At 39.2% G+C, this 13,348-nt stretch overlaps 1 protein-coding gene across 3 annotated transcripts; it reads right to left on the bottom strand.

Moving 5' to 3' along the window:
- Positions 1 to 208: 208 nt before the first annotated feature.
- On the bottom strand, positions 209 to 8,267 carry sp3a (sp3a transcription factor). Of its 3 annotated transcripts, none has more exons than XM_017692363.2 (8): positions 8,113 to 8,267; positions 7,735 to 7,832; positions 7,457 to 7,552; positions 5,841 to 6,881; positions 5,392 to 5,620; positions 4,541 to 4,730; positions 3,712 to 3,908; positions 209 to 2,717 (listed from the first exon to the last, which is right to left on the bottom strand). In XM_017692363.2, the coding sequence occupies exons 1-8, from the start codon at positions 8,117 to 8,119 to the stop codon at positions 2,398 to 2,400; spliced, it is 2,178 nt and encodes a 725-aa protein (XP_017547852.1). In that variant the 5' UTR covers positions 8,120 to 8,267; the 3' UTR covers positions 209 to 2,397. The 3 variants fall into 3 exon arrangements, with proteins under 3 accessions (XP_017547852.1, XP_017547853.1, XP_017547854.1); XM_017692364.2 differs by having other exon boundaries at positions 7,457 to 7,543; XM_017692365.2 differs by lacking the exon at positions 7,457 to 7,552.
- Positions 8,268 to 13,348: the final 5,081 nt, after the last annotated feature.

Here is a 13,348-nt window from a genome sequence, read left to right as displayed (position 1 = left end):
TAAGTACAGGTCATTATGGATTTACAAAAAAATTCTGTTATTTCACATACTATACCGACTGTTTTTGGAACCGAGTTTTGTAAAAAAACAAACAAGCAAAATTTAACCCCTAATACGCTGAAATTTATCTTATTACACAACTATAGCTGCAGAGAAAAATATTTACATCAGCAAATTGGCAAGAAAATAGGACAGCTGACAACCAGAGTTCTGTTTAGTCATTTTAGTGTGAAATAAAAAGCTGCCCTCAAAAGTGGGCATTGTACAATATTTGAAGCTTTTTTTTTGGAAAAACAACCAAATAAAAGTACAAGAGACGTGTTACAATGCTATATATAATGAACAAAATCGGATTGACATCACAAACTAGGGCATCATATTAAAATATCTGCAAATTTTAAGAAGAAAACAATCATTAATTCAGAAAACAAAATAGTGTTTCATCAATTACAATTTAGTAATGAAAACTTCCATTTCAACAAAATCGAGTACTTTAGTTTGGATCATAATTGTTTAATTTTCTTGTTTTTATCGCCCAAATCTCCCAAAAACTGACTGGCAACAGAAATCAAAATTCATATGTCTCGATTACATGAAATAATCTTTCATATGAAAGTGCAAAACCACCGTACAGATCAAGGGGAAAATAATTCTACACTATCACTTGAAGACCAAACTGCATATGGAGAGACACATACCAAGGGCAAAAAGAGTGTCCTTCAGCAATCTGGGCAGTATATAAAAAGATTCACGTCGTCTTTACAAAAATTCTTTATCAAACTGAGTAAAATGAACAGGTGTGAAAAGGACCATTTCTTTTCCTCTCTCTACTGCATCTTAGACCAAGAGTGCTCCAGCCTCTTCCTAACAGGGCCATGGTGGATCAGAGCAAAGACAAAACTACTGACTCTGACCTCATTCAATCAAATTATACAGAACCACAGTCAATCTAGTGATCGCAATACAGTAGGATTAAAATGTTGCACTTCTTGTACAGACCAGATTGACCTAAAGAATAAAGTCAACTCTTTGCTTGTTAGATGGTGGTTAGAAGTATTAGTTCAGTCCACATATCAGTAAGCATTTTGAGAGTGATTTGATTGAATTTGGTCCAAACAATTTGAACACTGGAGGCAGAATGGTCTTGTAACGCAGTACTCCTACCTGATCAGAATGTGGCACAACTGTACACACACACACACGCACACCACCACGCATAACCCAGAAAGAGAAATACCAGACATGTCTGACACAGAAATCATTCCCGCTTCATGCAACCAAACACTGTGAAACTTCAGTGATTTCTCAGATCTAAAACACAAATCTGCCCATTTTATATCAATGATTCTGATTACGATTCAGTTTAGATAGCTCACTCTTATAAAAGTGACATATTGGAATATTTATACATATTAAAACAAATTTAAAAAAGCTCATTCAAGAGATGTAGACACCACAAAACCAGTTTACTATGCAAAGCCTCATATAAATATTTTCTTGCTCAAAAAGACTTGACAACAAATGCATAACATCGGATCAGCTGTAAGAGGTTCAAGAAAAAGAAACAGTTTTTAATTACATTGATTGTTTTTTTGTTGTTTTGCCACCTGCAAATTTCTTCACAATGCTTCAGCTTAGAGAGGGAGCCTTGCAAAGCCTTGATTTGACTAAACAGAACAAAAGGGCCACATAGAAGAAATCATAAATGCATGTTTTCAGAAAAAAGCATCAGCAACAGTTAAAGACACATTTGGACATGAAGAACTTCATAACAGCCAGTGGCACACTTCATTCTAGCGTTCTGTCATGTTTTACATTGATAAACCTCACTTAATGGTGTGGCCAACTAATGCCAAGACATTACCTAACCTAGCCACAACATTAGATTAACATCCCTCCTATTTACTGGATCTGCAGCTTCCTTTATAAAGACTATTCCCATTCAGACACATACACATTGAAACAGTTGCTATATAACTCATCAGCAACTCTACTTTTGTACACAACAGAGTATGATACAAAATAAGGCATTTCAGTGTTTTTATATGGGAACCACATTAAACGATTCTCTTCTGCTCCACTCTCACCATAAAAAGACTGCAGACAAACATAAATCAATATTCTATATTTGTAAAATATATATATGCATATATATATGTATATATATGCATTTACGTAAATATATGTATTTACGTAAATGAGAATAATCTGTGTGTATAAAAAGCACGATAAATGTGTGAGGGGGGAGTCTATGGTCAAGGTCCAGGAGGGAGAAATCGAAGAGGATGATGGAAAGGAAAAAGGAAGCCACTGAATCTTGGCAGCCAAATTAAATGTGGTTCTTCCATAAAAGTCTACCATGTCTTCCCCTTTGGTTACTCAGCTCCCATGTGTCGGTCACTCAGTGGCTTCACTGGCTGAGACAGTGACTAGTTGCAGGGGCATCTCTGCTGTAGTCAGCAAATCCTGCGAGTTGGACGTATTAACGGTAGCGTTGACCGTAGCAAGGCCCTGCACGGCTCCCGGCTGGATGTTGGTGAGGATGAGTGTGGTACCGCTGGAAGTGATGATGCTGTCAGAAGAAGCGGATGTGTCCACGCTGGCCACCACTGTGCCACCTCCGCCCTTTTTATTCTGATGTGTCTTTATGTGCTTGGCCAGGTGGTCGCTACGCATGAAACGCTTGGAGCACTGCGGACACACAAATTTCTTCTCCCCTGTTGCACAAACAAGAAGATTGCATTACAAATTATATAACTGAGTAAGTCTCAAATTTTGCTTATGGGTGCTGTGCTTCACAAGACATTGCCATGCAGCACACTGAATTAGACACTGCTCAAAGTGGTCCATGGAAAAAATAGTGATATTCTAGCATGTAAAGTTAGTTTCTCATCAGAATCTGGATTCAGTAAACCAAATGTGATTAAATTTAGCTTAGCCTGGATAAACAAGAAAGCTATCCACTCAACTATGACAGCTTCTTCAAGCACTAGTATTGCATATTCACAGTTAAAAGAAAGTTTGTTTTAGGAAGAAACTACTCCACAAAGGTGTCAGGTATCATTTACTTCAGGGCAGGCACTTGGAGCATAAAAGTACACAGTCATGTGGTCAGATCAGTGTGGTCAAATTACATGTTTTTGTGATTTTCTATGTGAAAATTAGTACACATTCTCTACAGGGAACACATTTCAGCACAATTACTGTTCATTTTCTGCATTTAACATATTTGGGGAAAGATGTGGCCAGTGAAAAACATTTTAAGTTCTATTTTTCTCCCTTTGAGTTAAACAAGGCAAAAAGAGACAAATGCTATATTTAAGGATGTGTTGATTTCTTTTCACTTAAGACACTGTTCAAAACACAGAATTTGTATATATGCATTACTGTAGTGCACACAACAAATAAACCCATCACAATTACTTAAGATTGCAGTACCGGTATAAGAGATAAGAGGAAAGAAAAAATTTAATAAAATACAAATCTAAAACTCTACCTGCCCACATTCTTTTAAGCAAATCACTTCAGTCAATGGCAAGCCATTGCACAAAACTGAGTTAAATGTACTTTGCTAAGTCCCAAATCTTGTTAGCATAATCAAACAACACATATCAGCACAGCGCATGGAACATTAGTGGTGCTCAAATGTGTAAAAATTTAATTAAAAAGAGAGAGAGAGAGAGAGCTGCATATATGCATGATTGTATGTACCCGTATGTGTTCTCCGATGTCTCTGGAGCTCATCGCTGCGTGTGAATCTCTTGCCACAGAACATCCAGTTGCAAACAAACGGTCTCTCTCCTGAATGCCAGCGCAGATGGGCTCGCAGGTGAGATGTCTTCCCATACACCTTCCCACAGCCTGCTATGTGACACACATGTTGCTTCTTTTTCCCCATGTTAGAGCCCCTACAACACATTCATTAGTGTTACATGTAGTTATAAACAACTGTCGCATACTTTATACAAGCAAGCTAATGCTCAAATTAAGATAACATGTTTCAGTTCAGTACCATAGCCTTCATGTCACAGTCATGGGTTGCAAAAAATTGAAGTTTAAGTACCAGGCCAGATGTTTTTTTTTTAACATTTAGTAATTACTGAGCTGAAAATGGCAGTAGTGCATGTGTATGTTATCCACTATATTGTGCAAAACTAAACACAGTGCACTTTACTCTTACTGTGGTTTATCACATACTAAAGAGGCTACAACTGCTAGCCATAATAGCACTTAGGTGTAAGACAGAAGTGATCGCTAATAAGCACCTCAAATAAGGAACTGCCATCTAATGGCTTGCAAATGTAATCGAACTGTGCCTTGACTGAAATGTTACTTAATATCAGAGATGAAAACTGCTGGTAAGAATACTAAAATGTTAAAAAAAAAAAAAAAAAATATATATATATATATATATATATATATATATATATATATATATATATATATATATTAGGGAACATTCCCTGTTTTGTAACTGAATCCTGAAGCATGAAATGTCATGTGTTTTTCTGTCCGGACATAATATGGTTTTAAGTGTTACCTCCCACCACCCTCTTTGCAGTTAGGGCAAGTGCATGCGACCCTGCGCAACCGTTTGCCCTCCTGGCCCATCCCTTCCATGTCCTCTTCCACCAATCTCACACGTAGGTGAGACAGGTCATTAGTATTCAGAGTGGAGTCACCACCATGAGACCACTCTTCTGAGTCTGGCTCCTCCTTTATGTGAATATCTAAACAGAGAATGGAGAAATATATAAATGGAGAGTGACTTTTTTTTCCAACTTATCATAAACGTCAAACAAAATCAAACTTTGACATTAGTTTCAATGTAAACTGGACTGCATGGATTTGATTTCCACATATGTAACAAAGTATTATTTTAAGTATTTGGTCTGATATTTCATGTAAAACTGAGAAATGAAGTCAGCACAAATACCCTGCCCTTATTCTGCCTGCACACTACAATTTGCTTTGAGGACATTTAATGTCAACCAGAAACTAATGCATTGTCCTTTTGTACTGTGATGTATTTCCAAGTCAAATACAAATTAGAGGGTCTCTGTGCTATCTCAGCTATTCTGCTAAACGACAGTTGAGATGATATGATGTTACACCTTCCCGTCCTAAGTTAACATTATTTTTCCCTGCCCACTGGTGCATAATGGGGGTTAAAATCACAGGAAAACAAGAATTTGGCATTCAAAACTGTATCAAATGATGAATTATGTTTAATATGACCAGTGACATGATGCGACAAGGTTTAAAAAAAAAAAAAGATTAAGATGTCTTTAAAGGTTGTCCCTTTCAAAAAATAGAATTCCTGCTCTATATCCAACCATTTGATGCTCAGAGACACCATCAACTTTGTTCTCTATATAGTAGCAATCTTACCTCCAGGGCTGTCTGTGTCTTCGGATTGTTGGAGATGGATCCCTGCTTGGCCCACTGAGTTAACGGTGACTGTCTGTAGGTTTGGGATCTGCCCAGAGCTGATGCTTACAGGCGTGGAGCTCAGTGAAGCCCCCTGCCCAAGAGATAGTGTTTGCACTGGGGCTAAAGTGATCTGCTGAGCTGGTGCTGTCTGGAGCTGCAAGTTCTGGAGGTTTTGAATACCCTGAACCTGAAGCAATACAGTGAAACAAGTTAACTTGTTGATGACAACAATTAGGTCAGGTCAATATCCAAAATAATTTCAGTCTAAGTGTCATTATATTTTGAACATTTACACCAGAACAGAGCACAAAACTTTAGACAGTCTACATGACCAAATTGACATTGCAGACACTAATTTCTCAATCATTGCTAATATTACAATGCTGTCAATCCACTCCATACTCTACCTGGAAGGTCTGCCACTGTATCTGCCCTGATGGTGTGACTGTCTGCGCCTGAATGAGGAAGGTCCCTGGGTTTATGAGCTGTACGTTCTGTAGAGGCTGCTGGCCCTGAGCAGATATCTGCTGCTGGACTACTTGCCCATCACTGGTCTGGAGGGGCACTTGTTGCAGCTGAATCACCTGCTGCCCTGCCGACACCTGGCCCTGAGAGAGGTAGCCGTCTGTCTGCTCGGGCACCGCCGTGGCCTGGGTCAGCACGCCTGTGCCATCTATCGTGCTGGTGGGCATCTGTGAGGATGAGGAGGAGGAGGAAGATGTGGTAGGCACAAACATGTCTGCTGCTGCATTAGTGTTGTTCACCACTAGCGTTGGCTGTGATAACGGTTCTCCTACTTTCTCTGAACCCTCCGAATTTTCCACTGTCTGATTGGTCATGATTAGTTGCCCATCAGCAGTCACCCCTGTGGCTATTGTCTGGGCCCCAGACAGACCCAGCGAGTCCAAATCTACACTGTTTATGGGCACAAAGGTAATATTACCAGGCAGACCCACAGGCACGTTAGCAACCACCTGCCCCTGGCTATTAAAGGTTGAACTTCCCAAAGTGACTCCCTGGATCTGCTGGACCTGGCCAGGTTGGGCCATGAGGTTCTGGCTGTTGCTGAGGATGCTAGCTGATGCAGTACCAGCTACACTGATGGTCTGAGAGCCATCAGGGAGAATCTGGATATGCCCCGAGGCATCCTGAGTCAGCGAGGCACCCTCCACTGTTGAGGTAGAGAAGCTCAGCTGTCCATCTGCCGTCTGGATCTGAGGGATAACCTGGTACTGGATGTTAGGCACTGCATTGGCGGAGGAGTCTGTTCCTGATGTTAGCAAGATGGGTTGGCTCTGAAGGCCTTGGAGGCCCTGAAGAGGAAGAACATACTGCCCATTGGAGGTGACTATGCCCGTGCCAGGCAGCTGCACAATGCCTGACTCATCCTTGGTTCCATCCCATCGTTCTGATGTGCTGGTTAACTGCACTGATGTAGGGTCTGCTGCCTATGTAATGAAGGAAAAACATTTTGTTGAACTGACAAAGTGAAAATGTCAGTTTTGGAAGAGAATGAACCAAGACTGTATAACATATGCACAGCTCACAAGACACTGTAAAGTTATGTATATTTGATTAAAATGAATGCATATATAATAACCATATAAGTGACTCAAAATGTAGGTACACAGTTTAAGCTAAAAGTACCACTTGCAATTACATAAATGATCCAAACAAAGAAATCATGAAGAAAATGAGCAGATCTGTTTGACAGAAATTAACATGGTGGTTTTTGATTCACACGATGTGAAGTCTTCCAAGAATTCACTTCTTCATAGCATTACAATGTAAAAGTTATAGTGTGCCTTCAGAAGGCCTGTAATAGCTTGATTACAACCAGTATGTGTATATAGCCGTAGTGTAAATGAAGCACATTTCCATTATGACTGGAACCTAAAAATACACATTGCTGAACTATTAAGGGTTGAATTTGATCCATTTGTCAAATTCGACAGAGTACAGGAATAATAGGTGGTTGGTTTTTGGACTAGTCTCATCTTTAGCAGCGGAGGCGGTGACTTACCACAGCAGCGGCAGCGCCGTTCTCCCTCTCGGAGGCCGGCGAGCCGAGCTCGCTGCAGGTCGCTGCCAGCAGCGCGAGCGGTGACGGCTGCGTGTCCTACCCACAATGGGCGGGTTTAAACACAGGGAAAGTGGGTGGCCGTTAGTGCGGAGCCACACAGGAAGTACCACTTTTTTTTCACAACAATTTTAAAAACGTGTGAACTTCACAAAGCACCATGCATTTTAGCTCCAACAAACCTGCCCGAGGAGCAAGAGAGACGAAACGGAGCACAGTACCTGATCTCCCCTGCTACCATCTTGCTGCGGAAACTCGCTTTGACTACTGTCCACGTCTAAGGCAGCCATTTCCTCTCGATTCACAGGCTGTTCAGGCGCTGGAGAAAAGGCAACAGAAACAGAGGAACGAAGCAAAACAGCTCAGTCGGCCACACAACCAGCTCTACTCTCCACACCGCCGCATCACAACAAAGAGAGTCTGAACGAGCTCGACAAAGAGAATCTGCGATTCCGGAGCCGGCTAACCTAACCTAGCTAATGTTAACAGTCAGCTAGCACAGAGAGATTAGCAAACCCAGCCTGCATACTTAGCATTAGCTTAGCTCAGACAGGGCTGCGGAAAGCGCCCAGAGGAAAAATGTGCTGAATGTTACATACCAGTCATTACGGGAATTACTTTAATAGGAAAAATCTCGGCTTAATTAAACGCCAAACATGATTATATTACACGGAGGCGGGCTGCGATCGGTGATTCGAGCCTATTTTTTCTATTTTGATTGACGGTGCGGGAAACACAAAAGGTGGGGCTTCCAGTGTTGACTGTGAAAATTGCGTCACGCACAGGATGTCCCGCCGTTCTTCTTCCACACCATTGGCTGCGGTATTCGATACCTCCTCTTCTGATTGGGCAAACGACATGTCAGTCATTTTCTGACAACGCTATTTCCCGCTTCCTGAAACACTGAGCTTGGCCGGAAAAAAAGTGTTTTAAATGTTAATCGATGTAAGCTTTACGTTCATTTATGTGATTTCTTTGGCCACCAATCTGCTAAAAACAGCATCTATTTGAGCATGTGGACTGTAATATCGACTATCTTTTAGCTCACACAAGCTCCATAACACTGAGGTCTTTTATTTTCTTCCTTGTTTGTTGTATAGCTACAGTAGCAACAAGCGTTGGCTAAGAAAATCAACGTTGTTTCTTATTTGTCTTGTTAAATCTAATATGTCGGGATGTACGGCATCTAACATTACCTACATCATGCCCGGTTCACCTACCCTACAGTTACAGACAGTAAAAATGTAACATTAACGGTGACAAGGTATAGGTTTAAAACTTTGCACGTAGAAATTAATCCCTGTATTTTGAAACAGGAAAACGTAGCTTTGTATTACGTGGTCACGTTTATGTCTAACATTGGCAGCAATGATGAAATCACGAGTTTAAAGGAGAGTATTATGGCGTTCCAAGTGTTGTTTTCCCATATGCTAGGTCCTGCATTCCTGCACAGCTTCCAACACACTTGAAGAAGATCTATATTGAACCATTTTAAACAGTTCTTTGCATGGTGAAATGGTTCTCCAGAATGATAGAGAATGTGTTACCTATGGTCCTGTATAGCACCAAAAGGGTTCTGCTATTACCATGTCAAGTAGCAATAGAACTACTCTTACAGCACATTCTCCACCAATCTGAAGCACACGTTTTTCTCTGTAGTTAAGTTTTTTGTTTTAAATAATAATGTTGAATGAAGTTCCTTGTAATCATGGGCCTACATGAAATGTTGACATGAAAGAGTTGTTAAAGCATATTTAATATTTTTAAATAAATCACATAATACAGTTTACAGAAATACATTTTATTCCAGTTCTTTCATTGCAAACACTGCTCTACAATATGCTAGAAGCCCTAAGTCTCTTAACCTCTGCACCATCCCAGCTAATGAAATTTCCTGACTTCATAAATGTGTCATGGGTGAAGTGAAACTGCACAAGATGTGCAAAGATAAGTCTGGAAACCTATGGAACTAAGAATGACAGGATGAGATGTAAATTTCATGCTGAAGGTTAAACAGACAAATTACATCTGCTACCATCTGCAAAACATGATGGAATTAATGTTAGTTTATTAAAAAAATAAACAAAAAAAACACGTGTCTGCACCCTCCACCCCTTTAAGATCTGCTTGTGAAATTTGTCTGGTTTTATATACCAAAAATCTATTTTCACATGACCATTTCCAGCCTCTCTTTATCCAAGTAAACAAGGCATTTTTGGTACTGTGCTTTTAAGACTGATATACATAATGATTCTGGTTCTGACTGGCACTATATTTAGAAAAGCAGCCAGACTGAAATATTCTTTAGCATGTTAGCATATGCAAATACTTTGGTTTTTCATGACATCACAAAAACAACCAATTTAGAACAGGCTGCTTTTTTTTTAGCTCAATTCCTAATTATAGACTCCATGGAGATGGGGGTGTAGATTACGTTTCACAACTTTAACAATGTTTATATATTGCATCAAACTCTACTTTTTATTTTAAAAAGTGAGGAAAAAGATTTTTCATCATATCGACCATTTAATGTAAAAGTGCCTTGATCATACTATTTCGTACTATTTATCATACTAGTTGTTTCACAATATGCATACATGTATTAAAAGTGCTTGTGTAAATTCTGCTTTGTCATAATTGTCTTTATACTGTACATTTTATGTAGAAGAGAGCAGAGCAGGGTGCAACCTAACAAGGGTTATAAATGTAACATGGCTTGCTTTTTTTAGATACACAGTCAATATAGAGCATGCTTTTGGTTGCTTTTCAAGTTACCAAATCTATGTGAGTTGACAGCTGTCTGACATACCTTTCTGTAGCATTATTTTCAAGTAATATAACCAACTTATAGTGAGAGGTAGACAGGCTAAAGTACAGCCTCTTCTACAAAGTGTTACAACTTAATCTTCCAGAGTTAACAATGAGAGCAGTCTTTTCACCACCCCCACCCTCACACACAAATTTAAGTCAGTAAATTTAGTAAAGCATATATTATGCAAATAAAAACATTAATTTTATCAGAGGTTTAGAAAAGCTCTATTATTTTGTGCTCAAAAATAAAGGTGCCAGTATTCGACCGTTGCACCCCTTTATGTAATCATATTTATGAGGCATATGTTTTATTTATTTGGATTTTATTTATTTATTTGACTTATTCAGCATAGAGCTGCATTGAATTAACTTTACGTATCTGTTTCAGTTTAAATCACCCACAGTGTTCATTGTAACATTTCCACTCGCATCACTTTCAACTGAAACATTAGGTACTGGAAACAGTTTACATTTTCATCTGTAGCAGAGATGTGTAGATTGTTTTATAAGAAACATTTAATGTTGCTCAAACCATTTTTTAAATAACTGAGCAAAGATAAAAAACACTGAAGATCTTATTGTTCCATGTCTTGAAGGGGAAAAGAGAGAAAATGTGTATTGGACTTCACCCATAGAGGTGGTGTTGCTCCTATAAATGCTAAAAGATTAGAAAGAGTGCATTGAGATAACAGCTCAGAAACATTCAGTGTGCTCCTGCTCTGAGACTCTGACTGTTCCTGCATCATTTCCACTGTGTCAGCTCCTCCCTGAGAGTGGCCAGAGTGCAGCATTTTCCTTCAACCTTCAATTCAAACTTGAGCCATTACAGCCAGACTACAAAAGCACTTTCCCTGCACTCAGGGGCTCGCGCCAGTGAATGGTGGATATTTCCAATCACTCTGCTGTCAGTCCAAGTGTCAGGTAAACACAGGCTGGCAGACGGAGCCTTTAGAATGCTTCACAGCTGTGCTTCTCTCACTCACCTTAGCTTTGCTCAGGAGCAAACTTGCCAGCAATCTTCCACACAAAGACCCCATGCTCAAGTGGAAAAGCAAAATGCAGATGTGCAAAGCTTAGTCTTATATCTTTAGGTAGAGACAAGAAGTTAATTGCTGTGATTTTGCATCAAATTCGGTATGTGAGAGGATGTATTCTGAAGTCGATGAACTGGTTTGCAGACCAGACTCATCTGCAATCATCAGACAATCAGAGCAGAAGCATTGAACATGAGAATGTATTGGTGGTATTGACTGATTCAGCCTCGATAACTTCAGCTGGGAGTGACATGAGTCAACTCGCAGGCAGCAAAAGTAAGGACAAGTGAAACAATTGCTTTATCTGGTAGGCTTTGTAGGAGTTAGAATAAGGTAACATGAGTCTCACAAAATGGGCCGAGGTTATGTGCGCTAACTTCCACATACAGATATGTGTAAAATTGGTTTCTCTGATGAATCAAGATTGCACACTTCTAAACGGACGAGACAGAACTATTTCAAAGCCACTGAATATAAATCCTATGATTTATTTCAGTAATCTACATTTTTGGCTCATGGAGGGAAATCAGTCATTGTCAGGTGTTTTGTGAAGTGCAGTTGTATGGCATGCACTGTGAGTGTCAGTGAAAATAGCTGGCCTGCTGACCAAGTAACTCTGCGAAAGTGTCACATTAACATATTGACAGAGACACTAGCTGGGCCTGATTTGTGGTGGGGGGGCCACATGGAGAGAGTTGCTCTGTCTGGAGATTCCTGGTGGCTGGGGGGAAATGGACCCTCACTGGGAGGTTTCCAAACAGTAGGCTACCACTGGGAAGAGTGTGGCCAGAATATGAAATGTGTCTCAATGACATGCCAGTAAAAACATTACTGAAGTGCAGATACTGAAACTCAAAAGAGACTTTTTCAAGTGACTCAAATGTGTATATTGTATGAGAAGTTATAGAGTAGCTACTCAAGAGGTTGGAGCAGGACAATGTTGTACATTTTCATAGATTCTTCCAAACATATCAGATACATCGCCATTGTACACTTGCTTTTCTCCCTATGAAATACATTATACATCATACAACACAGAATCAAATGGAGAAAGACTATTAATTAAAATGCATTTTGAAGACAACAAAGTTTGATTTATTTTCTGTAAGTGCTGTCATTGTATTATGACCAGTAAAATTGGCAATGCTCTCCTCCAAGCTCTAACATTTTTCACAGCCCTCCAATCACTGCTTAGCAGCGGTTGCAACAGAAACGGTTATAATTTATTTTTAGATTATTGCTTTGGTCTGATTGACTGCCCTGTGTTTTGCTAGATTCAAAAACCAGTGCAGACTGAAATACACTGTTTCATTTCAAAATAAATAGGCTAAATTGCTGTAGGCAGAATAGTTGGATATATGTAAATGCGTTAATTTTTGTGACATCACAAAATCAAACTCATATATGAGAAAACATGAAAAAAAATGTAGACTTAATTTATCATATCAAGCCCTTTGGTCACATGGGAGTTTTTTTTAACTTAACAATAGACATTTTACTTTGATTGTGAAAGTACTAACAGTAAGAAAATAGTATGAAAATGACATGTAACCAAACAAAGTCAAGTGAGTTATATTAGATGTTTATATAATTATGCAAATTTTTATCACTTCAGACAAAAGCATTTTTCCTTATTATGATAAATATATTTGATAAACACAAATTAATTAAACTGAAACCAAGAAAATCAACGGCAATTATAGTTCAGTGACATGCTTATTTTAATAGCATGCATATGGATTATACTCAATGCCATGAACTGGATTGCTTGCACATAGAATAAACATGGTGATGTTAGAAGTAATACAGGCATGTCTTTGCTTTTGCATGGAATAAACATAGCAACATTAAAAGTAAAACAATCATTATCGCTTTCTTTCTGAGCTTGTTCATCACATGCTCCAAAAAGATGTCACAGTTTATTCTTATTTCTGCCACAATTTTCAGTGTCAGAGAATGTTTGCATTTTTCCAAGTGCTTCAGGGTTAAC

This window comes from Pygocentrus nattereri, chromosome 6 (genome assembly GCF_015220715.1).
Source record: "Pygocentrus nattereri isolate fPygNat1 chromosome 6, fPygNat1.pri, whole genome shotgun sequence".
In the NCBI taxonomy this organism is placed as follows: domain Eukaryota; kingdom Metazoa; phylum Chordata; class Actinopteri; order Characiformes; family Serrasalmidae; genus Pygocentrus; species Pygocentrus nattereri.
This window is presented reverse-complemented; position numbering and strand designations above follow the sequence as displayed.

What these genes read in the sequence shown, in the direction of transcription:
- sp3a (XM_017692363.2), bottom strand. An exon ending in AGACACAGACAGCCCTGGAG is followed by an intron (nt 4,731 to 5,391) that starts GTAAGATTGCTA and finishes TTCTCTGTTTAG; the next exon opens with ATATTCACATAAAGGAGGAG. An exon ending in ACATCGGAGAACACATACGG is followed by an intron (nt 2,718 to 3,711) that starts GTACATACAATC and finishes TTTGTGCAACAG; the next exon opens with GGGAGAAGAAATTTGTGTGT.